A 27,858-nucleotide genomic window follows, 5' to 3' on the forward strand; every position below is an offset into this window, starting at 1 on the left:
TCACAGCCATCAGTAACACATGTCAGGTAGTAGGTCTGTCCACTCTACACAAGACAATGCTACCTGCACACTGACACACTTTTCACAATTTTCCACAGTCAATGAAATACATATCAATAATAATGATAATAATAATAATAATGATAATGATAATAATAAATACTACTACTAATAATAATTATATTGTATTCATATGGCTCTGAATCTAGTAGTAAGACAAAGCGCTGACACATCAGTCGTTCACACATGTCATGTACATGGCAGTAGAAAATGGCTTAGTAAAATTACAGAAATTCTGACAAGAAGAGGGATCAAAGATAAAACAAAAAATACATGGACATGTCAGTAGAAAATGGCTTAGTAAAATTACAGAAATTCTCACAAGATGAGGGTTTGACTGTGTTTGGGATAGGGAATCTTGTTCAAATATCAATACAATATGTAGCCATATTCAAGATTCTTTAGTGAATAATTCTGTTAATAACTGGGCGAATGATTTCGATGCATGTTGTTAAAACTTGTTTTATAGAAATTTCAAAACTAACTTTACAGCTAAGAAATATATATATTGTCCACCAGACATTTATGTTCATGCCCTTTTCAAATTTCATTGTAGCGATTACAAGCTACCAAATGAAACTGGATGTTACCATAATAAACCTTGAGGTGAAACATTTTGTCCTAAATGTAACTTGCCAGTGCTTGGACATGTATTTCATCTCATCATGTCATTATTATTATTATTTGCGACAAGAATCAATACCCAACACTCTCTTCACCCAAGGTCTGGTTCTATTTTTTGTAGCCTGCTGTATTCAAATTCTAGAAAACTTTTACCTTCTATTTCAACATTTATAAAGAAAGCAAATGTCTAAGTATAACTCTGCAATTAAAATAACAGGTCTGTTTTCAAAGTAAGAAATTATTCCTAAGCAGTTTTATAGATTGTCATGGTGATTTTGAGAAGTTTACGATGTATTTGCTACATGAGTAAAAGTCAGTTATGAGCTGTTTTCAGTGTTCATTTTGTTCTTTTGTTTGTAATCCTCCATTCACCAAAGGGGGTGAAAGGAAATCAAATCTTGAATCTTGAAAGTTAGAGAAAGTGTAGACCAAGAAGAGGGAGATTATTTAGGAATTACATAGGTTTTAAGGCCAGGCTTAAAAAGGCAAGGTGTTACACTGATGACACAGAATGCTGATCATGTCAGGTTTTACACTGATGACACACAGTGTTGATCATGTTGATCATGTAAGGTGTTACACTGATCATACACAGTGCTGATCATGTAAGGTGTTACACTGATGACAAAGAGTGCTGATCATCATAAGGTGTTACACTGATAACACACAGTGCTCATCTTGTAAGGTGTTACACTGATGACACACAGTGCTAGTTGTGTGAGGCGTTACACTAATGACACACAGTGTTGATCCTGTAAGGTGTTACAATGATGACACAGAGTGCTGACCATGTAAAGTGTTACACTGATAGCACAGAGTGCTGACCATGTAAGGTGTTACACACTGATAGCACAGTGTTGATCCTGTGAGGTGTCACACTGATGACACACAGTGATCATCTTGTAAGGTGTTACACTGATGACACAGAGTGATCATCTTCTAAGGTGTTACACTGATGACACAGAGTGCTGATCGTGTAAGGTGTTTCACTGATGACACAGAGTGCTGATCGTGTAAGGTGTTACACTGATGACACACAGTGATCATCTTCTAAGGTGTTACACTGATGACACAGAGTGCTGATCGTGTAAGGTGTTTCACTGATGACACAGAGTGCTGATCGTGTAAGGTGTTTCACTGATGACACAGAGTGCTGATCGTGTAAGGTGTTACACTGATGACACAGAGTGCTGATCGTGTAAGATGTTACACTGATGACACAGAGTGCTTATCATGTAAGATGTTACAATGATGACACAGAGTGTTAATCATGTAAGTGTTACACAGATAACAGAGTGCTGATGGTGTGAAGTGTAGGGTCTGTCCACTCCAGCAAGACAAAGGCCTACTGGTTCCTGTGACAGTGTAAAGTGTTGGGTCTGTCCAGCAAGACAAAGGCCTACTGGTTCCAGTGACAGTGTAAAGTGTTGGGTCTGTCCAGCAAGACAAAGGCCTACTGGTTCCAGTGACAGTGTAAAGTGTTGGGTCTGTCCAGCGAGACAAAGGCCTACTGGTTCCCGTGACAGTGTAAAGTGTTGGGTCTGTCCAGCAAGACAAAGGCCTACTGGTTCCTGTGACAGTGTAAAGTGTTGGGTCTGTCCAGCAAGACAAAGGCCTACTGGTTCCAGTGACAGTGTAAAGTGTTGGGTCTGTCCACTCCAGCAAGACAAAGGCCTACTGGTTCCCGTGACAGTGTAAAGTGTTGGGTCTGTCCAGCAAGACAAAGGCCTACTGGTTCCAGTGACAGTGTAAAGTGTTGGGTCTGTCCAGCAAGACAAAGGCCTACTGGTTCCAGTGACAGTGTAAAGTGTTGGGTCTGTCCAGCGAGACAAAGGCCTACTGGTTCCCGTGACAGTGTAAAGTGTTGGGTCTGTCCAGCAAGACAAAGGCCTACTGGTTCCAGTGACAGTGTAAAGTGTTGGGTCTGTCCAGCGAGACAAAGGCCTACTGGTTCCTGTGACAGTGTAAAGTGTTGGGTCTGTCCAGCGAGACAAAGGCCTACTGGTTCCCGTGACAGTGTAAAGTGTTGGGTCTGTCCAGCAAGACAAAGGCCCACTGGTTCCTGTGACAGTATGTATGCATACATGTGTGAGCGTGTGTGCATCTGAATGAGTGTGTGTAGCCCCCCCCCCCTACCCCCCTTCCCCCCTCACCCCCCACAGCCTGAACTGACCATTTGTGCGGTGTTCTGTCTGGTGTGTCTGAGGACCTGAACTGACCATTTGTGCGGTGTTCCGTCTGGTGTGTCTGAGGACCTCCAGGCCTGGGTTCACTTCCCGCTGCACAAAGTCAAACAGTTTGCCCGCCACGTCCCTGAACGTCCGCTCATCCATGAGGGTCATCATCCGCTGCAGGCTGTTGGAGTCCGTCAGGAATCGACCGCACACCCCGGAGTATCCCACACCACACTTCTCCTCCAGTACCTGTGTTGTCATGGAGTCACAGTGAGTCAAGTAACATTTACACACACACACACACACACATACACAAACACACACACACACACAACAGTACCTAGCGCAACACTTCTCCACAAGCACACACACACACACACACACACACAGTTTATCCAGCACCACACTTCTCCACAAGTACCTGTGTTGTCATGGAGTCACAATGAGTCAAGTAGCATTTACACACACACACACACACACACACACACACACACACACACACACACACACACATACACACACACTTTGATATTTGACATTATTGCTACTACTCCAGGCCACCTACAGGGCCATACCACAACTGAATGACTCAAAAAAAGTCAACCACAAAACACTGTCACATCTGGGGGATTAAAAAGGAGAGCCAGACTAGTCAAAGAAGTCTTTACAATAGAGGGAGTCACCCACCAACAAGGAAGTGAAGACAAAGGAGAAGTGTTAAACAAAGGGGAGACACCCACCAAGGAAGTGAAGACAAAGGAGAAGTGTTGAACAAAGGGGAGTCACCCACCAACAAGGAAGTGAAGACAAAGGAAAAGTGTTGAACAAAGGGGAGTCACCCACCAACAAGAAGTGAAGACACAAAGGAAATGTGTTGAACAAAGGGGAGTCACCCACCAATCAGAAGTGAAGAAACAAAGGAAAAGTGTTGAACAAAGGGGAGACACACACCAACAAGGAAGTAAAGACAAAGGAAAAGTATTGAACAAAGGGGAGACACCCACCACCAAGAAGAGAAGACAAAGGAGAAGTGTTGAACAAAGGGGAGTCACCCACCAACAAGGAAGTGAAGACAAAGAAGAAGTGTTGAACAATGGGGAGTCACCCACCAACAAGGAAGTGAAGACAAAGAAGAAGTGTTGAACAATGGGGAGTCACCCACCAACAAGGAAGTGAAGACAAAGGAGAAGTGTTGAACAATGGGGAGACACACCAACAAGGAAGTGAAGACACAAAGGAAAAGTATTGAACAAAGGGGAGACACACACCAACAAGGAAGTGAAGACAAAGGAGAAGTGTTAAACAAAGGGGAGTCACACACCAACAAACAAGAGGAGACAAAGGAGAAGTGTTGAAAAAAGGGCAGTCACCCACCAACAAGAAGTGAAGACACAAAGGAAAAGTGTTGAACAAAGGGGAGTCACCCACCAACAAGGAAGTGAAGACAAAGGAGAAGTGTTTAATAAAGGGGAGTCACCCACCAACAAGGAAGTGAAGACAAAGGAGAAGTGCTGAACAAAGGGGAGTCACCCACCAACAAGAAGTGAAGACACAAAGGAAAAGTGTTGAACAAAGGGGAGACACACACCAACAAGGAAGTGAAGACAAAGGAGAAGTGTTAAACAAAGGGGAGTCGCACACCAAGAAGAGGAGACAAAGGAGAAGTGTTAAACAAAGGGGAGACACCCATTAACAAGTGAAAACAAAGAAGTTTTGAACAAAGGGGAGTCACCCACCAACAAGGAAGTGAAGACAAAGGAGAAGTGTTGAACAAAGGGGAGACACCCACCAACAAGTAGAGTGAAGACAAAGGAGAAGTGTTGAACAAAGGGGAGTCACCCACCAACAAGGAAGTGAAGACACAAAGGAAAAGTGTTGAGCAAAGGGGAGTCACCCACCAACAAGGAAGTGAAGGCAAAGGAGAAGTGTTGAACAAAGGGGAGTCACCCACCAACAAGGAAGTGAAGACAAAGGAGAAGTGTTAAACAAAGGGGAGACACCCATTAACAAGTGAAAACAAAGAAGTTTTGAACAAAGGGGAGTCACCCACCAACAAGGAAGTGAAGACAAAGGAGAAGTGTTGAACAAAGGGGAGTCACCCACCAACAAGGAAGTGAAGACAAAGGAGAAGTGTTGAACAAAGGGGAGTCACCCACCAACAAGGAAGTGAAGACAAAGGAGAAGTGTTGAACAAAGGGGAGTCACCCACCAACAAGAAGAGGAGACAAAGTAGAAGTGTTAAAAAAAGGGGAGACACACACACAAGGAAGTGAAGACAAAGGAGAAGTGTTGAACAATGGGGAGACACACCAACAAGGAAGTGAAGACAAAGGAGAAGTGTTGAACAAAGGGGAGTCACCCACCAACAAGGAAGTGAAGACAAAGGAGAAGTGTTGAACAATGGGGAGACACACCAACAAGGAAGTGAAGACACAAAGGAAAGGTGTTGAACAAAGGAGAGACACCCACCAACAAGGAAGTGAAGACACAAAGGAAAAGTGTTGAACAAAGGGGAGACACAAGTCACACACCAACAAAGAAGAGAAGACAAAGGAGAAGTGTCACCTTTGACAACGCCACAGCCAGGGAGTGGACAGCGTTGATGGTGCTGATGGAGTAGACATGCTGGTACACATTCCCTGAACTGCGCAGGTCCATGCTGACTGAAGCACACGCTGTGCCATACACCCTGCTTCCTGCCAGGTCACATCTATACAGGGCCTGAGACAGGAGACAAAATAACAGCATAAGTTAGTCACACAGTACAGGGCCTGAGACAAGAGACAAAATAACAGCATAAGTTAGTCACACAGTACAAGGCCTGAGGCAGGAGACAAAATAACAGGATAAGTTAGTCACACAGTACAGAGCCTGAGGCAGAAGACAACATAACAGAACAGTAAATTAGTTACACAGTACAGGGCCTGAGGCAGGAGACAAAATAACAGAACAGTTAGTAAGTCACACAGTACAGGGCCTGAGGCAGGAGACAAAATAACAGAACAGTTAGTAAGTCACACAGTACAGGGCCTGAGGCAGGAGACAAAATAACAGAACAATAAGTTAGTCACACAGTACAGGGCCTGAGGCAGGAGACAGTCACACAGTACAGGGCCTGAGGCAGGAGACAAAATAACAGAACAATAAGTTAGTCACACAGTACAGGGCCTGAAACAGGAGACAAAATAACAGAACAGTAAGTAAGTCACACAGTACAGGTCATGAGACAGGAGACAAAATAACAGAACAGTTAGTAAGTCACACAGTACAGGGCCTGAGGCAGGAGACAGTCACACAGTACAGGGCCTGAGGCAGGAGACAAAATAACAGAACAATAAGTTAGTCACACAGTACAGGGCCTGAAACAGGAGACAAAATAACAGAACAGTAAGTAAGTCACACAGTACAGGTCATGAGACAGGAGACAAAATAACAGAACAGTTAGTAAGTCACACAGTACAGGGCCTGAGGTAGGAGACAGTCACACAGTACAGGGCCTGAGGCAGGAGACAGTCACACAGTACAGGGCCTGAGGCAGGAGACAGTCACACAGTACAGGGCCTGAGGCAGGAGACAAAATGACAGAACAATAAGTTAGTCACACAGTAGAGGGCCTGAAACAGGAGACAAAATAACAGAACAGTTAGTAAGTCACACAGTACAGGGCCTGAGGCAGGAGAAAATAACAGAACAATAAGTTAGTCACACAGTACAGGGCCTGAGGCAGGAGACAGTCACACAGTACAGGGCCTGAGGCAGGAGACAAAATAACAGAACAATAAGTTAGTCACACAGTACAGGGCCTGAGGCAGGAGACAAAATAACAGAACAATAAGTTAGTCACACAGTACAGGGCCTGAAACAGGAGACAAAATAACAGAACAGTAAGTAAGTCACACAGTACAGGTCATGAGACAGGAGACAAATTAAAAGAACAGTTAGTAAGTCACACAGTACAGGGCCTGAGGCAGGAGACAGTCACACAGTACAGGGCCTGAGGCAGGAGACAAAATAACAGAACAGTAAATTAGTCACACAGTACAGGTCATGAAACAGGAGACAAAATAACAGAACAGTAAGTTAGTCACACAGTACAGGTCATGAGACAGGAGACAAAATAACAGAACAGTTAGTAAGTCACACAGTACAGGGCCTGAGACAGGAGACAAAATAACAGAACAGTAAGTTAGTCACACAGTACAGGTCATGAGACAGGAGACAAAATAACAGAACAGTTAGTAAGTCACACAGTACAGGGCCTGAGGCAGAAGACAGTCACACAGTACAGGGCCTGAGGCAGGAGACAAAATAACAGAACAGTAAATTAGTCACACAGTACAGGGCCTGAGGCAGAAGACAAAATAACAGAACAGTAAGTTAGTCACACAGTACAGGGCCTGAGGCAGAAGACAAAATAACAGAACAATAAGTTAGTCACACAGTACAGGGCCTGAGACCGGAGACAAAATAACAGGATAAGTTAGTTACACAGTACAGGGCCTGAGGCAGGAGTCAAAATAACAGAACAGTAAGTTAGTCACACAGTACAGGGCCTGAGGCAGAAGACAAAATAACCGAACAATAAGTTAGTCACACAGTACAGGGCCTGAGGCAGGAGACAAAATAACAGAACAGTACGTCAGTCACACAGTACAGGGCCTGAAGCAGGATAGAAAATAACAGGACAATAAGTCAGTCACACATTACAGGGCCTGAGGAGAGGAAGACAGAAAATAACAGGACAATAAATCAATTACACTGGCCATCAATAAATCAATTAAACTGGCACCAATATTAACAAAACCTGCTTTGTCTTTGTTAGGGGCTCTGTACACTTGAGGCCAATAGTACTGATTCCTTGTTTGTCTTTGTTAGGGGCTCTGTACACTTGAGGCCAACAGTACTGATTCAGTCTGTACACTTCAGGCCAACACCACTGATTTAGTCTGTACACTTGAGGCCAACAGTACGAGTTCAGTCTGTACATCTTGGAATGGAATGATTCTGCCCTACACATCATCCTCTACAATTTACACACACACACACACACACACGCACACACACCCATGCCCCCCCCCCCCCCCCCACACACACACATAACCCCACCCACACCCAGTGTTCACCTGGTAATACTCCACCAGCCAAGGATTGTCAGAGCCAGCAATGGTCAGCCCTTCCAGGTAGGTGACAAAGTCAGCCACTGTGGGGTTGACCCGTCGGAAACTGATGGAGTTGGGGATGGTGGGAGGGGTACCCCTAAGCTTCATGTGCTGCAGGTCCCAGAATCGGTTGGCGATGAAGATGACATTGTTGTTGGGGTACAGGTCTTCCTTTCGCTGCAGCATTCCCTCCACATACTGATCTGGGTCGGCAAATACCGCCACCACCTGGGTGGTGGAGTCGTTGATGGAGCTCAGGATTATGTCCACTGAGCCGTCTGTTTCAAACTCCAGGTTGGCAATCACACAGATTCCCATGTCCTGGGGACCATACAACAGCAATTACATCAAACATTTGTGTTTTAATTTTTTTTTATCATCATGTATTGCTGACAATCACACAGATTCCCATGTCCTGGGGACCATACAGCTGCCTTTACGTCAAACATTTGTGTTTGAATCTTTTTTTATCATCATGTATTGTTGACAATCACACAGATCCCCATGTCCTGGGGACCATACAATAGTATTTACATCAACCACTGTTGTGTTGTAATTCTTTTAATCACCATATATGTTTTATGCCTTTTTATCATCACACACTGGTATGTTTTAATCTTTATCATCATGTGTTGTTATGTTTTAGTACTTTTTACCACCAAGTATTGTCATCTTCTAATCCTTTTTATTGTCACATATTGGTATATTCTAATCATTTTTAATGAGTATTGTTAAGTTTTAAAGTTTTTATTGTCATGTATTGTTATGCTTTAATCCTTTTTATCACATATTATTATGTTTTAAACTGATTTATCATCATGAATTCCCATGCCCTGAGATGGTAGACAGAGCACTGGACTTCCAATCGAAGGGTCCCATGTTAAAATCCCTGTCACAGCACCTGGTGGGTAAAGGGCGGAAACTTTTCCAATATCCCAGGTCAGCAGATGTGCAGACCTGCTGGTGCCTGAACTTGCGTATATGTGTGCAGAAGATGAAATACACACACTAAAGATCCCGTAATTAATGTCAGCATTTGGTGGGTTATGGAAACAAGAACTTACTTGGTATGCAGCCCCCTCGAAAATGGAATATGACTGCCTGCATGGCAGGGGTAAAAATGGTCACACACATAAAAGCCCACTTATGTATTCAAGAGAATGTGCAAGTCACAGCCCTCAAATGAAGAAGAGGAGAGGACAGCAATGGTGTTCTGAATAAAACACTTACGTCTAAATCTTTTTATTATCACGGATTATTATGTTCTAAACCTTTTTATATCATGGATTGTAATGTTTTAACCCTTTTATCATAATGGATTGTTATGTCTTAACCTTTTTTTTTTTATCAAGGTTTACCACCTCTTACTAACAACTTTCAGCTGTGCTGTCCTTAAAACACACTAAAGAACATATATCAAATTAGCAAACTGTACCTGGAAAACATTCAGCAATGCTATCTTTATGTTGAACTTTTTGGAACACTTTATATCACATTTTACCATAATAACATCATTAACACAAAAACAATGAGTAAAAAAAAAAAAACATTTCTAGATACTATAAACTACCTTGTGAATGCTCAGAATCTTGCAAATGCCTGTCCCCTAAAAACTGTGCACTGGGTAAAATACCACGCAAAAGCCCATCCCCACTTAAAACAAAAAATGAAGAAAATGATCATTAACTAATAGCAGTTCAATTCAATACTTCTGATCATGGTGCATTACAAATCGGTGCAGCTTTAGGTCAAGAGGTAAAGCAGAAAAGAACACTTGTATATAATGTCAATGTACTGATTGAAAACTATGTGAATGCACCATGTTACTCCATGACTTAGTGTCTTGCTTCTGTGACTAGCATTTTATTCTCCTTCCCAGCACAGCCAGTGTTGTATGGTGCACCAAAGTAAGGAACAGGCTCCAACATAGGATGAAGTACCAACTTTTGGGTGACATTTGTGCAAAGTAAGGAATGGTCTCCCACACAGGATAAATTACCAACTTTTGGGTGACATTTGTGCAAAGTAAGGAATGGTCTCCCACACAGGATAAAGTACCAACTTTTGGGTGACATTTGTGCAAAGTAAGGAATGGTCTCCCACACAGGATAAAGTATCAACTTTGGTGTGACATTTGTGCAAAGTAAGGAAGTGTTTCCCACACAGGATAAAGTACCAACTTTGGGGTGACATTTGTGCAAAGTAAGGAATGGTCTCCCACACAGGATAAAGTACCAACTTTGGGGTGACATTTGTGCAAAGTAAGGAATGGTCTCCCACACAGGATAAAGTACCAACTTTGGGGTGACATTTGTGCAAAGTAAGGAAGTGTTTCCCACACAGGATAAAGTACCAACTTTGGGGTGACATTTGTGCAAAGTAAGGAACAGTCTCCCACACAGGATAAAGTACCAAGTTTTGGGTGACATTTGTGCAAAGTAAGGAACAGGCTCCAACATAGGATAAAGTACCCAGTAAACACCCATCACCAACTTTTGCGTGACATTTGTGCCAAGTGGGGGTAAGTACTAACAAGATAGTTTACAACAGTGTACTCATCCAGTATAGTTTAGTGTAACTGTATAAATCTGTGAAGAGCACCTGACTCTAATTTTCTCAAGAAGTGTCACTTCCAGTTAAAGCATTTTCAGGCAAATGTTGACACAAGCATGCTGACATCATATACAAAGGCAATTCATCCAAGTGAAATACATTTATATCAGTGTTAACAAATAAATAGGCTGTTTATACATCTTCCACTGTGTAATGGTAAGAGACAGGTTTCAGTAGTATGTTCCTATATCAAAAGATAATATTGTAGGTTTAACCCTTTGGCTGCCAGTGAAATAAGTTTTAAGTGAAATCTATTTGCCAGGGTTTCTTCCCAAAAAAGAGGTATGTATTTCCAAAAATTCTGTGCACTTTGTTATACGAGAGAGACCCATAAAAGTATACAATTTCTGAAAGGTAAATGAATAGAGAATATAAAACAGATGTTTTCCAATTTGGTATTTTTCCAATGAAATCAGTGTTTTATTTCTTGTCGGACTTTCAACTTGTTCATTACAAACAGTCTGGTCATTTTCACAGTAATATATTTTCTGGACATATGGATAATAAATGTACACAAATCATACAAGAGGAACCACAATAAAAACAGAGACATATACACACTTCAGTGTGACTACTCTAAGTGATGACAGCTTGGATGTGATTGTCCAGTCCTTTCAGGGAAATCAATTTTATTGAAGTAATCATCATGCCCATCAGTTAAGTCAGACCCAAGAACTATTTCATTTCAAACACATTTCCATATGTCCAAGCTGACAGTCAGGAGTACTTTTTTTCTTCCTGCCTGGGTTTGCCTGTACCTGTTAGTGTGTCTGATGTGTATAAACTGGTTTCCTCAACAAATTCCCAAATTAAGATTATCATAAAAAAAATAGAAATAAAAAAAGGAGAAAAAGTCAATGCAGTCTGTGTTGTGTGGCTCTTTTCTCTGTCCACTGTCACCAGTAACATCAGCAATGTCAGGCTGAATGTTGTTTGCTGGCCCTACTTTAAGGCCATACACCCTCAGCCTCCAACCCCTCCTCTTCCCCCTCTCTGACTGTACACTTTGTCCAGTTCCTCTCAGTCCCCTAACCCTGCAATGGCTCAGTGCCAAGAAAGCCACTCCCACTGTATACTACTGATATTTCTGTTGTGTCACTGTAAGACATGTGGTTGTTTGCTCTGTACATCCCTGAACAGGAGCTAAAGAAAGCATTTTTGATTGTTTTTGGTGCACCACAATCACACAGCTTGAAGCCAGGTGTCACCATTTTTCGGAGTATGTGACAAGTGAGTCAAAACACAGCCAGTAACCCAACCAAATCGATCAAATAAAGGACTACCTCATGATGTAGATAGGGTTTCTAGCTATCAACAGAATCTATAAAGATTCCCCAAGCTGAAGCTGCCAGTATCTTTGTCAAAAACTCAATACAAACCAAGGAAACGTCAGAATATTTCAGTGACGAGTTATCTCATCATGTAGGCAGCCTGGGGGTTAAAGAGAAGTCAATGCCTGTTATAGTGTCCACTTACTCTGTTGACAGACCGATGCTCTTCACAGGGCAAAGGGCGTAACAAGCATGTATCTATTCTTTCAAGTGCCTGTGATCAGCTACGGTTTGCTATCTGCTCATATTCCTACAACCCTTTTTTCATATCTTTTACACTTTTTTAAAAAGATATTTTGATGCAGTTTTGAGTTCTGTTCTTTTGAACATAAGCTGTTAGGACTTCTGATCCAGAGTTCACCAGTGATCAGACTTCAAGGCTGGATCTGGCATGTTGTGTTCTTGGGAAAGGCACATTTCTCCCTATTTTCCTCACTCCACCTGGGTGACTTTGCCTGAGAAAGGATAGAATGGCGGAAAGAGAGGATTGGGCCAGGCATTCTGATGCCAAACCCTGGACACTGTGGGTATGAATTTCCTGCCCCGATGGGACCTTTAACCTTGACCCTACAGAAGACCCCCAGTGGTGTGGTGTACCTTGAGGTAGTCCCTGAACCTGTCCCTGGTCTCTCTGCTGCCAGCGTCAGGAGCATTTAGTGTGATGACGTACTTCCATCCTTGGTCCTGGATAAAGCTGGCCATGGCACGAGCCACCACGGTGTCCGATGGAACTGTCCGGAAAAATGTGGAATACCTGCACACAGTCACTGAAGATGTCAACGGAAAACGAGGAGTATCTATACAGTCACTGAAGATGTCAACCAAAAACGAGGAGTATCTATACAGTCACTGAAGATGTCAACCAAAAACAAGGAGTATCTATACAGTCACTGAAAACGTCAACAGAAACATGTGGAGTATCTGTACAGTCACTGAAGACATCAACAGAAACACATGGAGTATCTGTACAGTCATTGAAGACATCAACAGAATCACATGGAGTATCTGTACAGTCACTGAAGACATCAACAGAATCGCATGGAGTATCTGTACAGTCACTGAAGACATCAACAGACACATACGATGTATCTGTACAGCCATTGAAGATGTCAATGCAAACACAATGTACACGTGTAACTGCAAAAATAAACACAACAAAGTCAAATCATTCAGAAAACAGACTGCTGTAGGATGCATGAAACCTCTGATGGTCCAAGACTTGTTGTCAATGAAAAATGCTGGATTGGTTTCAGTTCAGGTATTGTGATGATTTGGAAAGAGTTTCAGTTTCACTTTCTCAAGGTGTCACTGCGTTTGGACAAATCCATATATGCCAACCCCCCATACATTCCTACATATTACATATCACATATTACAGGGTTTTTTTTTTAATTTTTGTTATTTTTACTTTATTTCATTTTATTTTATTTTTTTGTTTTTGTTTTGTTTTTTGGTGTGTGTTTTTGTTGTTGTTGTTTTTTATTTACTCTTCTTTTTTTTCTTTTTTCTTTTTTTTTGTTATTTTTACTTTACTTATTTTTATTGTTTTTTGGTGGTTGTTTTTTTCTCAAGGCCTGACTAAGCGTGTTGGGTTATGCTGCTGGTCAGGCATCTGCTTGGCAGATGTGGTATAGTGTATATGGATTTGACCAAACGCAGTGACGCCTCCTTGAGCTACTGATACTGATACTGATCACAGATCCCACACACACACACACACACACACACACACACACACACAATTTCACTTTCTCAAGGTGGTGTCACTGCATTCAGACAAATCCATATACACAACACCACAACTGCAACAGAGATGCCCAGCCAGCAGCAGGCCTTGAGTACATGAATATATATTTGTGCACCTACCAGAGTGGATTTCATCTACAGAATTTTGCCAGAGGACAACACTCATGTTGCCATGAGTTCTTTTCCAGTGTGCCAAGTGCATGCTGTGCATGGGACCTTACTTTATCATCTCATCGAAATGACCTGACGCTTAGTTTCATTTTCCAGTCAAGCTTCAGAGAAAGGGCGAGAGAGGGATTCAAACACAGACCTTCAGAGACACTGTATTGGCAGATGAGTGTCTTGACCATTCTGCCAACTTCCTCCTTTACACACACACACACACACACACACACAGAGCTCTCATGACACATACGTACACACACATACTGCCACAGATTTGCCACAGGAGGGGTGGGAAAAAGATCTCTGATGTTTTCATCAGCAAAAAGACCATGCTCTATTTTTCAATGGTGTGATAGCCTTGTACCCGGATTTTGAGAAACTCTTTTAGAGAGAGACAGAAGAGGCAGTCATTCTGTCTTGTCCAATGGCTGAGACACACACACACAGACATCAGAGACAGACACAGAGACAAAGTTCTCACTGTGTCTTGTCCAACAGCTGAGAGAGAGAAACACAAACACACACACACACACATACATACACACACACACACACACATCAGAGATAGACAGAGACAAAGAGGTGAATTTCTAGTGACTTGTCCAACAGCTACAGCTCGCTCTCTCTCTCTCTCTCTCTCTCTCTCTCTCTCTCACTCACACACACACACACACACACACACACACACACATCAGAGACAGAGACAGAGACAAAGAGGTGAAGTTCTAGTGTCTTGTCCAACAGGTCACACACACACACACACACACACACACACACACACACACACTCACACACACATCAGAGACAGAGACAAAATGGTGAAGTTCTCAATGTGTCTTGTCTAACAGCTGAGACACACACACACACACACACACACACACACACACACACACACACACACACACACACACAAAGACAACAGAGAAAGACAAAGAGGTGAAGTTCTCACCGTGTCTTGTCCAACAGCTGAGGGGCAGTGGCCCCAGGGCTAACGATGGGCATGCCCACCATTTTCAGCATGTCTGCAGCTTCCATTGTGGATTCACTGTCGTATGTCAGCCATGACACCAGCTTGGTTACGTCCACTCGATCTCCTGGACAGACAGTGAAATGTAATACAGGGACATCCTCCTGGACAGACAGTGAAATGTAATATCCGGACATCCTCCTGACAGACAGTGAAATGTAATATCCGGACATCCTCCTGGACAGACAGTGAAATGTAATATCCGGACATCCTCCTGACAGACAGTGAAATGTAATATCCGGACATCCTCCTGACAGACAGTAAAATGTAATATCCGGACATCCTCCTGGACAGACTGTGAAATGTAATATTAAGACATCCTCCTGACAGACAGTGAAATGTAATATCCGGACATCCTCCTGACAAACAGTGAAATGTAATATTAAGACATCCTCCTGACAGACAGTGAAATATAATATTAAGACATCCTCCTGGACAGACTGTGAAATGTAATATTAAGACATCCTCCTGACAGACAGTGAAATGTAATATTAAGACATCCTCCTGGACAGACTGTGAAATGTAATATTAAGACATCCTCCTGGACAGACTGTGAAATGTAATATTAAGACATCCTCCTGACAGACAGTGAAATGTAATATCCGGACATCCTCCTGACAAACAGTGGAATGTAATATTAAGACATCCTCCTGACAGACAGTGAAATGTAATATCCGGACATCCTCCTGACAGACAGTGAAATGTAATATTAAGACATCTTCCTGGACAGACAGTGAAATGTAATATTAAGACATCTTCCTGGACAGACAGTGAAATGTAATATTTGGACATCGTCCTGGACAGACAGTGAAATGTAATATTGGGACATCCTCCTGGACAGACAGTGAAATGTAATATTGGGACATCCTCCTGAACAGTGAAATGTAATATTAAGACATCCTCCTGGACAGACAGTGAAATGTAATATTAAGACATCCTCCTGACAGACAGTGAAATGTAATATCCGGACATCCTCCTGGACAGACTGTGAAATGTAATATCCGGACATCCTCCTGGACAGACTGTGAAATGTAATATTAAGACATCCTCCTGGACAGACAGTGAAATGTAATATTAAGACATCCTCCTGGACAGACAGTGAAATGTAATATTAAGACATCCTCCTGGACAGACAGTGAAATGTAATATTAAGACATCCTCCTGGGCAGACAGTGAAATGTAATATTAAGACATCCTCCTGGACAGACAGTGAAATGTAATATTGGGGCATCCTCCTGGACAGACAGTGAAATGTAACATTAAGACATCCTCCTGTAATATTAATGTAATATTAACCCCTAGGCTGCCTGCATGACGAGATAACTCGTCATGGCAAGCATGTATGCTTCGCTGCCTGCATGACGAGATAACTCGTCATCGAAATATTCTGACTTTTCCCTGGTTTGCATTCACTTCATTGGCAAAAATAGTGGTAGCTTTAGCCTGGGGAATCTCTCTAGATTCTATTCATAGCTAGAAACCCCATCTACGTCATGAAGCAGTCCTTTATTTGAACGTTTTGGTTGGGTCACTGTCCAAGTGTTTGCCTGACTTCTCTCCTCGCTCGCTCAACAAAATGTCGGACTGACGCCGTGCTCAAGACATGCGATCGTGACGAACTAAATCAACCAAGATTTCTTTCTTTAGCTGATGCTCAGAAGGAATTGAAGCGTAAATTCGACGAAGATAGTGATGAACATTTATAGGACGATCTGATAGAAAATAAAGGGAGTAATCAAGAGAGTGGCCAAGATGCGACTGTCAGTGAGTGATACCGGCTGTACAGATGTTAGCAGACGACAGATGACCGAATTAGCAGCAGAGCGATATTCTTGGCACGCAGCCAACGCGGTATGACAACTGAATCAAGTGACCGTGTGAGAGGGGTGAGGAGGAAGGGGGTGCAGACTGAGGGGGCGTGGCCTCACATCCATCTTATCACTTGGAGAAGTCACAATGTATTGTGTATCTATCTCTTAAAAAAAAATATATATATATATATTGTGGTTGTTCTAGTATGATTTTGTGTTTGCAGATATCCATTTGTCCAGAAAATATGATGTTTTTGTGCAAATTACCTGACTAATGTTTGTAATGAACAAGTTGAAAATGTGACAAAAAACAAAACACTGATTTCAAAACAACAGCATGTCACTAAAAATATATAAAATGGGAAAACAGCATGTGTTTTGTATTCTTTATTCATTTACCTTTCAGAAAATATATACTTTTATGGGTCTTTCTCCAATAACAAAGAGCACAGAATTTTTTGAAAATTTATACCCGTTTTTTGTGAAAAAACCCTGGCAAATAGATTTCACTTAAATCTTATTTCCCTGGCAGCGAAAGGGTTAAGGCCAGACACAGTAGTACAAAAACGTATGAAATAAACTTGAAGTTTATGGCTTTCTGTGACATGGTATGCAAAGATATTGGACTAAACATGTCTAAAAAGGTCATTTTGTGCAATTCATCATGACAGTTTCCATGGAAACGAATCCAAAATGGCCGACAAACAAAAAAATTAAAAGCTTATAATTTCGATACCTTTATAGATATGTTATTTCTGTTTGTTTTATTTGAGTTATTTGTATTTGTTCTTTATTATAGTGCAGTGGTATTTTGGAATTTGAATAAATACGTTTATTATTATTTTTTTGTTGAAATGTGTATAAATTCCTTGACATAATTTTTTTTCAAATGACTGTATATTCATTCTTTTACTAGTACTATATAACCCACTGCACTATAATAAAGATGAATACACAAAGAAAGAAAGTACCAAGTTTGAACATGCTATCTTTTAAAGTTTTTGAGCCTTAGCATTTTGAAAAATCGTATTACGAGGACAAAACACAAAACTGAGAAAACAGGAAAAGGAGGAGATGTGCTTGGTACTCACAAGAAATCACACATGTTGATGCAGTTTGAAGCTTTATTTAAGTGAATATAGTACCCAGGTGAAACGGACTATAAAGATTAGATGTTGAAGAAGCAAATTATGCGAAAAAACGAAAATCACAAAAAATCATGATTTTGGTCAAAATTTCACTACCGTGTCTGGCCTTAAGATATCCTCCTGGACAGACAGTGAAATGTAATATTGGGACATTCTCCTAGACAGCGAAATGTAATATTAAGACATCCTCCTGGACAGACTGTGAAATGTAATATTGGGACATCCTCCTGACAGACAGTGAAATGTAATATTGGGACATCCTCCTGACAGACAGTGAAATATAATATTGGGACATCCTCCTGGGCAGACAGTGAAATGTAATATTAAGACATCCTCCTGGACAGACTGTGAAATGTAATATTGGGACATCCTCCTGACAGACAGTGAAATGTAATACTGGGACATCCTCCTGAACAGTGAAATGTAATATTGGGACATCCTCCTGGACAGTGAAATGTAATATTTGGACATCCTCCTGACAGACAGTGAAATGTAATATTAAGACATGCTCCTGGACAGACAGTGAAATGTAATACTGGGACATCCTCCTGGACAGACTGTGAAACGTAATATTGGGACATCGTCCTGGACAGACAGTGAAATGTAATATTGGGACATCCTCCTGGACAGACAGTGAAATGTAATATTAAGACATCCTCCTGACAGACAGTGAAATGTAATATTGGGACATCGTCCTGGACAGACAGTGAAATGTAATACTGGGACATCCTCCTGGACAGACTGTGAAATGTAATATTAAGACATCCTCCTGGACAGACTGTGAAATGTAAATATTAAGACATCCTCCTGACAGACAGTGAAATATAATATTAAGACATCCTCCTGGACAAACAGTGAAATGTAATATTAAGACATCCTCCTGACAGACAGTGAAATGTAATATTGAGACATCCTCCTGACAGACAGTGAAATGTAATATTGAGACATCCTCCTGGACAGAGTGAAATGTAATATTGGGACATCCTCCTGAACAGTGAAATGTAATAATGGGACATCCTCCTGGACAGTAAAATGTAATATTGGGACATCCTCCTGGACAACGAAATGTAATATTGGGACATCCTCCTGAACAGTGAAATGTAATACTGGGACATCCTCCTGGACAGACTTAGTTACACTCGAATCTACGACACAGTCCATAAATTTCCCTTTCAAGTACATTCTAGTTAATCAGTATCCACTTATAAAATACTCATATGCAGTAAACATGTCAATGATGTACTAAGTGTCACTGTTTGTGTTCCCAGAATTCTTATTTCTTTTCTTTTCTTTTAATTGAGAACAAGAAAAAACAAGATCTGCACAGACCAGCCAAGATAAGGCTCACTGAAACTCAGTGAAATGGTCGATTCAAATTTTCTTTTATGTTCAATCCAGTTAATTCAGTGTCCACATTAGAATATTCATATTCATATGCATAAACATGTTGATGGTGTAGTTAGTGTCATTGTCTGTGTTCTGTCCTGAATTTGTATTCCTTTTTGCATGATTGCAAACAAGAAAAACAAGGTCTTCTTACCAAACATAGCCTACATTCCAGAAACTGGCAATGTTACCAGTGGTGGTGTTTCCGGATTCTAGAATGAACCTTGGTGAAAAAAAAGGGTAATTATCCACCAACACAGCTTAATTCAGAAGACTTACAACCTATTATTGGTATGACTATTAGATTTTTCTTCCTACTATGTCAAAGCCAAATTTGGTATTGGCAGACAAAATATTTCCAGAGAAAATGGCAATGTTGAAGCTTACAAATGGACACACACACACACACACACACACACACACACACACACACACACACACACACACACACACACACACACACACACACACACACACACACACACACACACACACACACACACACAAACTGAACACAGGATTATAACACAGACGTACTTTGTTTACACAAGTGAGTCAAAAACTAAATCGGCCATTTTAAAAAACTTAACTATATTATTTCAAAATAAAGAAAAGCTGTACTAATTTCAGAGCTGCAACAGGTCAATTCAAAGGGAGAGCTGTCAACTTCTCTCAACTATTTCAGAACAGCAGGTCAATTCAAAGGGAGATCTGTCAACTTCTCTCCACTATTTCAGAGCAGAAAGTGCTCACCCTGGTGGTCCCCACAACAGCACAAGGTTAAAGGGAGAGTTGTCAAACTACGCTGTACTATTCCAGAGCAGCAACAGGTCCATTTACAGGAACAGATGTCAAACTACACTGTACTATTCCAGAGCAGCAACAGGTCCATTTAAATAGAGAATTGTCAAACTACACTGCACTAATACAGAGCAGTAAATGCTCACCTTCATGGTCCAGGACAGGAAAGGTCCTCCCCATCACACCATTGACGATGGCCATGGCACGGGCAGGGCTGGAACAGCCATCAAAGGCCAACCCCCCAAGCCGTACATTCGTCAGGTTCACACCCTCCAAACCCCCACCATTCACACGGTCCAGGGCATACTTGAAGGCCTCAGTGTACTGCACTCCATTGCTGACACGAAGCGGGCCGCAAGTGTACATAGAATTTCCTCTGTAGTGGATGTCAAACACGGCAGGAATGATCAGGTCTCCATCCAGGTACCTGAAACAGGTCACAAAGTTTAAAGGTGTACATAGACGTTCCTCTGTAGTGGACATCAAACACGGCAGGAATGATCAGGTCTCCATCCAGGTACCTGAAACAGGTCACAGAGTTTATAGGTGTATATAGATGCTCCTCTGTGGTGGATGTCAAACACTGTTGGCAACATCAGGTCTCCATCCAGGTACTGAAACAAATCACAGGTTAGAGTTTCACTACTCTCTCTCATCTGCTAATGCACAACAACATGATCTGTATTGTACTACAATATGATTTATATATATATTTGTATGAACATGTAGACATATGCATGCATGTGAGTATATGTGTATATATGCATGTGCATATTGGTGTGTGCTTGGGGATGAGTGTGTGCATGTGTGTGTGGATGGGTGGGTGGGTGTGAGTGTGTGTGTGACTGTGTTCCCTTTATTTTATATATATATAATGATGATGATGATGATGGTGTGTTGATTATCATTATCATCATTAGTAATAGGGGTGGTGGTGGTAGTAGTAGTGGTCAGTAGTAGTAGTAGTAGTAATAGTAGTATTTACTAGTAGTAGTAATAGTAGTATTTACCATTATTATTATTGTTGTGTCTTATCGTTGTTGTTTTTGTTGTCACAAGGGCAGATTGGAAGACTAGGCAATGCCTAAAATTTTTATCCTTGAGTAATACAGTTTTTGAATATTGAATTTTGAATCTAGAATCTCTCTCTCTCTCTCCTCTTTTTCTTAATATTTCTGCTGAAGTAATTCACAAGGTGGCTCCGGGGTACTCTGATAGTATAACTGTATATGTTCAAATGTTTCAATGTGCATGTGCATGCTCTGTGTGTGTGCGCGCGCGTGTCTGTGTGTGTGCGTGTCTGTGTGTGTGTGCGCGCGTGTGTGAATGTATAAATGGGCGTATGTGCGAGAAAGCATTCTTCACAGGACTGACCAGTACTGCTGGAAGGCAAACATGTAGAGACACTCCACACAGGGCTTGGGGCAGGATGATGGAACAGTGCTGTTCACTGTTGTCCTCAATGCTTCTGACACGCTGTACTGGTACGGGGTCACTGTCCCCACCTGTCACACACACCATCACATGACTGTCACACACACACACCATCACATGACTACCACACACACATCATCACATGACTGTCACACACACACCATCACATGACTGTCACATATACACACACACCAGGGTTCGAAATTAGCAGGTGCCCAGGTGCAAATGCTACGAAAAGTTGGCTCAGCTACGCAAATTTTCTGTCAAGAGTGCCCAGTTGGCACTCAAAAATCAATAGAGGTAAAAGAAAATTAAAAGACACACCAAGAAAGCAAGCTCGAATGCAGTCGATCGAAATGTAAAGTGTCGTCTTGACACTCATACCAATATTACACACTCCATACAAACAAAAAGTAACATCATTACACTCATACCCATATTAGTTTATTATTACACACACAATACGAACAAATAGTGACATCAATACACTCACACCCATATTACATACACTATACAAACAAAAAGTGACATCATTATACTCATACCCATATTACACACACAATACAAACAAAAAGTAACATCATTACACTTATATCCATATTGCACACACAATACAAACAAAAAGTGACATCATTACACTCATACTCATATAACATACACAATACAAACAAAAATTCACATCATTACACTCATACCCATATAAGTTATAACATCCACAATACAAAGTGACATCTTTACACTCATACCAATATAACACACAATATAAACAAAATGTGACATTATTACACTCATACCCATATAACATACACTATACAAACAAAAAGTGACATTATACTCATACCCATATTACACACAATACAAACAAAAAGTGACATTACACTCATACCCATATTGCACACTCCATACAAACAAAAAGTTACATCATTACACTCATACCCATATTACACTCACAATACAAACAAAAAGTGACATCATTACACTCATACCCATATTACACTCACAATGCAAACAAAAAGTGACTGAGTCCACAAACAATTACCGTAAAGTTCGGTCTATAACCCGCAACTTTTTACCCCAGCTTCAACCTCTGCGGCTTATACAATGATGCGGCTTATTTGAGGATTTTAACGATCCCGGGAGTGTCACATTCTTGTCTATTCTTAGCTGCCCTTCAACTCACCAAAATCATGATGTTTGTCCATGAATTTTTGGATGAGCTTCAGGTTAGTGTGCTAACTGTTCACGTTTTAAAAATCAAATCCCAACACATTAAAGCCTTCAGATCAGCATTCAGTTCTACTCTGCTCAAATTTACACCCTCATCATGCCGAAAACGCGACGTAATGCCTATGATGCAGCCTTCAAATTGAAGGTGATCGACCTAGCAGATGACAGTGCAAGCGGCAAACCAGCAGCGACCTCCACTTCGCGTTCATGTTTATCAAGTGAAAGCGAGGCTGAAGTCAGTGACAAGATGGCAGAGGAAGCTGTGCTGGTTCTCTTCAACTCGGACACTGAAGACGAAGATTTCAGTGGATTCAGTGAGCATGATGACGTTGAATAAATGTGACTATCCCTAAATTATGGATCTTATTTTCGCTGTGGTTTTTTTTTTTTTTTTTTTTTTGTTGGTTTTTTTTGTGGCACTAGCAGTATTTTTGCTTGCTTTTCTTTGTGTTGTTCCCACTTGTGTTTATTTCATAACCTACAGTATGACAGTTTTTCTGTAGTGTCAGTATGTATTCCGGTACCAGAAATAAGTGCAGCTTATAAGCCAGTGCGGCTTATGTATGTATGAAGTTCAATTTTTTCAAAAATTTAGTGGGTGCGGCTTATATACCAGTGCGCTCAATAGACCGAACTTTACAGTATCTTTTCCTTCTGTGTCAGTTCATATCAAGTGGTATACATCTCAGTCACAAATGAAGTCCACACAAGGGCTTTTGCACATACACACCCACATACACCCCCACCCACCCACCCCCACACAGACCTGTGTAAAAGCACCAGCGTGGAAGCGGTGGACCCTGAAGGTGTAGGCTCCGCCACGGCCGGAAAAGCTGAAAGTTTGTACCGGGTTGGTGTCTTCAATGGGGAACGTCACCTTGAGGATCTCCTGCACCATGTCCTCCCCTTTGTTCTCAAAGCCGGCATTGACAAACGTGGGACATACCCCCCTGTAGCCTGCCCCACAGTACCTGAAACATTGTCACACGTCACACTGTTCTTAGGACAACCTGTAGCCTGTCAAACAGTACCTGAAACACTGTCACACATCACATTGTTCTTAGGATACCCTGTAGCCTGTAGCCAGCCCTACAGTACCTGAAACACTGTCACACGTCATACTGTTCTTAGGACACCCTGCAGCCTGTAGCCTGCCCTACACTACCTGAAACATTGTCACACATCACACCGTTCTTAGGACACCCTGTAGCCTGTCAAACAGTACCTGAAACATTGTCACATGTCACACTGTTCTAAGGACACTCTGTAGACTGCCACACAGTACCTGAAACATTGTCACAAGTCACACTGTTCTTAGGACACTCTGTGGCCTGTAGCCTGCCCTACAGTACCTGAAACATTGTCACACATCACACTGTTCTTAGGACACCCTGCAGCCTGTAGCCTGCCCTACAGTACCTGAAACACTGTCACACATCACACCGTTCTTAGGACACCCTGCAGCCTGTCAAACAGTACCTGAAACATTGTCACACATCACACTGTTCTTAAGACACTCTGTAGCCTGTAGCCTGTCAAACAGTGCCTGAAACATTGTCACACATCACAATCCAACACCTGGAAAGTTGTCTTTTATTCATTACCCCAGTATGCAACAGCTAACATTTTTCCTTCCGCTTAAATGCCTGTAACATTTTTATTCCTACCATTACAGTGGTTTAAACCGTGTACCTATAACAATTTTATTGCCAACATTACAGTAATTTAGTAATTTAAACATGTGCCTGCAACATTTTGATTACCATCATCACATTGCTTTTAACAATGTACCTGCAACATTTTCATTACTATCATTATAGCAATCTTTTTTTTTTTAACTGGTCCCAGCTGTTATGGAAGTACATATGCTTATCATGAGGAAAATACCAATTAGATTATGTACTTAGACATGTACATTGCAATAACTGTTGCTGGTTTTTTGTTGTTTTGTAATTATTGTTGTTTTTCATGAACATTCAAGAAAAAAATACAGAGAACATATATAGTTCACAGGATAATTCATACAGCAGGTGCAATGTTAATCTTCAGTTCACATATAATATTGCCAACAGGACAGTCACACAAGAGAAGGCAGAATTAGACACAAATATTTGTTCAATTTTGGGGGGATAACTTAGTACAAATAAATGAAAAAAATAACGAGGTGTCTTTAACAAGCTTTTGGTATGCATATCATTTTCTATGAAATTCAGATTGATTTGATTCCTGGAAATGTTTGTATTTTTCTATTTTATTCTTATTCTTCAGATCTCTGAAATTCTCTATGTTTGATTGTGCTGTAATTTGCATTCATTAACAAAATATTTGGCAAATAGGATGATTGTGTTAAAAGATTACAGTAATCTTAATACAATGTACCTGTAAGTGCAACACTTTATTACTACCATTATGGTAACAAAGTGATAAACGATGCACCTGTAACATTTTATTACAAACATTACAGTAATTTCAACAATGTATCTGTAATATTTTTACCACTATTGCAGTAATTTTAACAAAGTACCTGCAAATTTTTATTACAACCATAATGGTAATTTTAACAGTCTAACAGCCTGCAACAGTTCCATAGCAATAGCAATATTCTTCTAAAAATAACAGTTTCACAACAAGCACTGCAGTGCATTAATATGTATCATGTAAATGATTAATGAAAGAGTTGGTCCAAGTAGAAAATAAAGAAATATAAAAACAAAAAAATTATCTTTGATTCCAAAGACTGGATCTCACAAGACAATGACGTCATGGTGTAAACTTGTAAAAGCTATCTACATGATTAGAAACCATGACATGTTTGTGTTGTGTTATGTTGTGTTCTTTTGTGTTGTGGTACGTTTTGGTGTGGTGGGGTGGAGTGGGGTGTGGTGGGGGTGCTGTGTGTGTGTGTGTGTGTGTGTGTGTGTGTGTGTGTGTGTGTGTGTTCTGAGAATATTGTATTATCATCATTATTGTAATTATTAATGTCATTATGAACACTATTATTATGACTCATTTTTTCTCTCTCTCTCTCTCTCACTACACACACACATGCACACGCACACACACGCATGCACACGCCACATGCACACGCCACATGCACACACACTCATGCATACACACGCATGCATGCACATGCATGCATGCACACACACACACACACACACACACACGTACGCACACACACACACACACACACTATGATAAAAGAAAAGTGTTACTTGGTGAGGACAGAGTGCAGGCCGCGAGCGATGGCGTAGACAGCATTGATGACATGCACCACCCTCCTGTCCCTGACGAAGCCAGGAGCACTGGTGATGCCCACAGCATTGCTGCAAGGGGCGCGGCCTCCTTGACCTTGAACCTGGCCACTGCCTCCCACGGAGCAGTTGAAGGCTGATTCAAACCACTCCTGGAACCAGGGATTGTCCCGGTAACTGTCCACACGCAGCACATCCAGGCTGCTGTAGAAGCGAGTGAGGGAGGAATAGGCGTTGTCAATGGAGATGATGCCCTCTGCCTGGGCCTGGAAGCCTGCGGTGAGATAGGCGTCAGCGCCCAGAGTGCTGGTGGCGATGAACTGGTAAGGGTGGGGACTGGGGAATGTGCGATTCAACTCCTGCAGCAGCTGGCGGTGGTTGTGGGCGGACAGCAGAAGCACCACGGGCCGGACAGAGCTGTGCTGGGCCAGCATGCCCAGGGCCGAGGGGTGGTCCCCATCAAACAGGTAGTCGGCCACAACACAGATCCCAGCCTGTGCTGCCAGGCTGCGGAACAGTGTCACGTCATCCTGGCTGTAGGCGTCTGTGGAGTACAGGACCTGGGTGTAATTCCAGTGGACAGACTTCATCAGCATGATGATGGCACGGAACTCATCCTGCAGAGAGGGCACCGTCTTCAGGTAGTACTTGTACCTGCAGCAACAAGGCAGCAACTATTATCACAAGTAGTACTAGTAGGTACCGTAAGCAACAAAGCAGCAACAATTATCACTGGTAGTACTGGTAGGTACCAGAAGCAACAAGGCAGCAACAATTATCACTGGTAGTACTGGTAGTTACCGGAAGCAACAAGGCAGCAACAATTATCACTGGTAGTACTGGTACCTGCAGCAACAATTATCACTGGTAGTACTGGTAGGTACCGGAAGCAACAAGGCAGCAACAATTATCACAGGTATTCCTGGTACAGGGAACAAAAAAGAAGTAAGCATCACAGGAAGTACTGGTACATGGAGGATCAATGCAGCAACAATCATGTCACACAATGTTCAAACACACAGCTATGATGATAATAATGTGAACATCCACCAACATGTCACCCAATGTTCAAACACACAGCTATGATGATGATAATGTGAACATCACCAACATGTCACACAATGTTCAAACACAAAACAATGATGATCATAGTGTGAACATCACCAACATGTCACACAATGTTCAAACACAAAACAATGATGAAGATAATGTAAACATCCACCAACATGTCACACAATGTTCAAACACAAAACAATGATGATGATAATGTGAACATCACCAACATGTCACACAATGTTCAAACACACAAAAATGATGATAATGTGAACATCCACCAACATGTCACACAATGACAATGTTCAAACACACAACAATGATGATAATGTGAACATCCACCAACATGTCACACAATGACAATGTTCAAACACACAACAATGATAATAATGTGAACATCCACCAATAAAAGGATCCAAGTAAACTGAGTGAAAGAGAGAGACGTGAAATTCTGTTGATGTAATCTGTGTCATGGACAGATGGAGCTCAGCCACGGCATGCAAAAAGCCCTCCAACTATCCATGATTTTTACATGTTTATTCAACAAAGACGAAGTATACAAGAAAAACAACTTGAAATTCAACTTGTGGCAATAAGTATAGTCACAACTTTCCACCAATGATAGTAATCTAGGCTGTTCCGGGGGGGGGGGGGGGGTGCAACAAATGTAGTCACAACTTTCTACTAATGATAGTCATCTAGGCTGTCACATGGGGTGACAAATGCAGTCACAACTTTCTACCAATGATAGTCATCTAGGCTATCACAGGGGCAACAAATGTAGTCACAACTTTCTACCAATGACGGTCATCTAGGCTGCCACAGGGGCAACAAATGAAGTCACA

General features: G+C 41.5%; 1 protein-coding gene across 2 annotated transcripts in view; it reads right to left on the reverse strand.

Annotated features, from left to right (window-relative positions):
- The window catches only part of LOC143274691 (uncharacterized), a 95,331-nt gene that overhangs the window by 32,655 nt on the left and 34,818 nt on the right, over positions 1 to 27,858 (reverse strand). For both annotated transcript variants that reach the window (XM_076578580.1, XM_076578579.1), the window contains exons 12-20: positions 25,922 to 26,614; positions 23,473 to 23,677; positions 21,420 to 21,550; positions 20,192 to 20,472; positions 14,822 to 14,966; positions 12,559 to 12,715; positions 7,982 to 8,338; positions 5,424 to 5,579; positions 2,904 to 3,107 (exon numbers count right to left, since the gene is read on the reverse strand). In XM_076578580.1, coding sequence (XP_076434695.1) covers positions 2,904 to 3,107; positions 5,424 to 5,579; positions 7,982 to 8,338; positions 12,559 to 12,715; positions 14,822 to 14,966; positions 20,192 to 20,472; positions 21,420 to 21,550; positions 23,473 to 23,677; positions 25,922 to 26,614 — 2,329 coding nt within the window. The remainder of the gene's footprint in view (positions 1 to 2,903; positions 3,108 to 5,423; positions 5,580 to 7,981; positions 8,339 to 12,558; positions 12,716 to 14,821; positions 14,967 to 20,191; positions 20,473 to 21,419; positions 21,551 to 23,472; positions 23,678 to 25,921; positions 26,615 to 27,858) is intronic.

This window comes from Babylonia areolata, chromosome 29, assembly GCF_041734735.1.
Source record: "Babylonia areolata isolate BAREFJ2019XMU chromosome 29, ASM4173473v1, whole genome shotgun sequence".
NCBI lineage: Eukaryota > Metazoa > Mollusca > Gastropoda > Neogastropoda > Buccinidae > Babylonia > Babylonia areolata.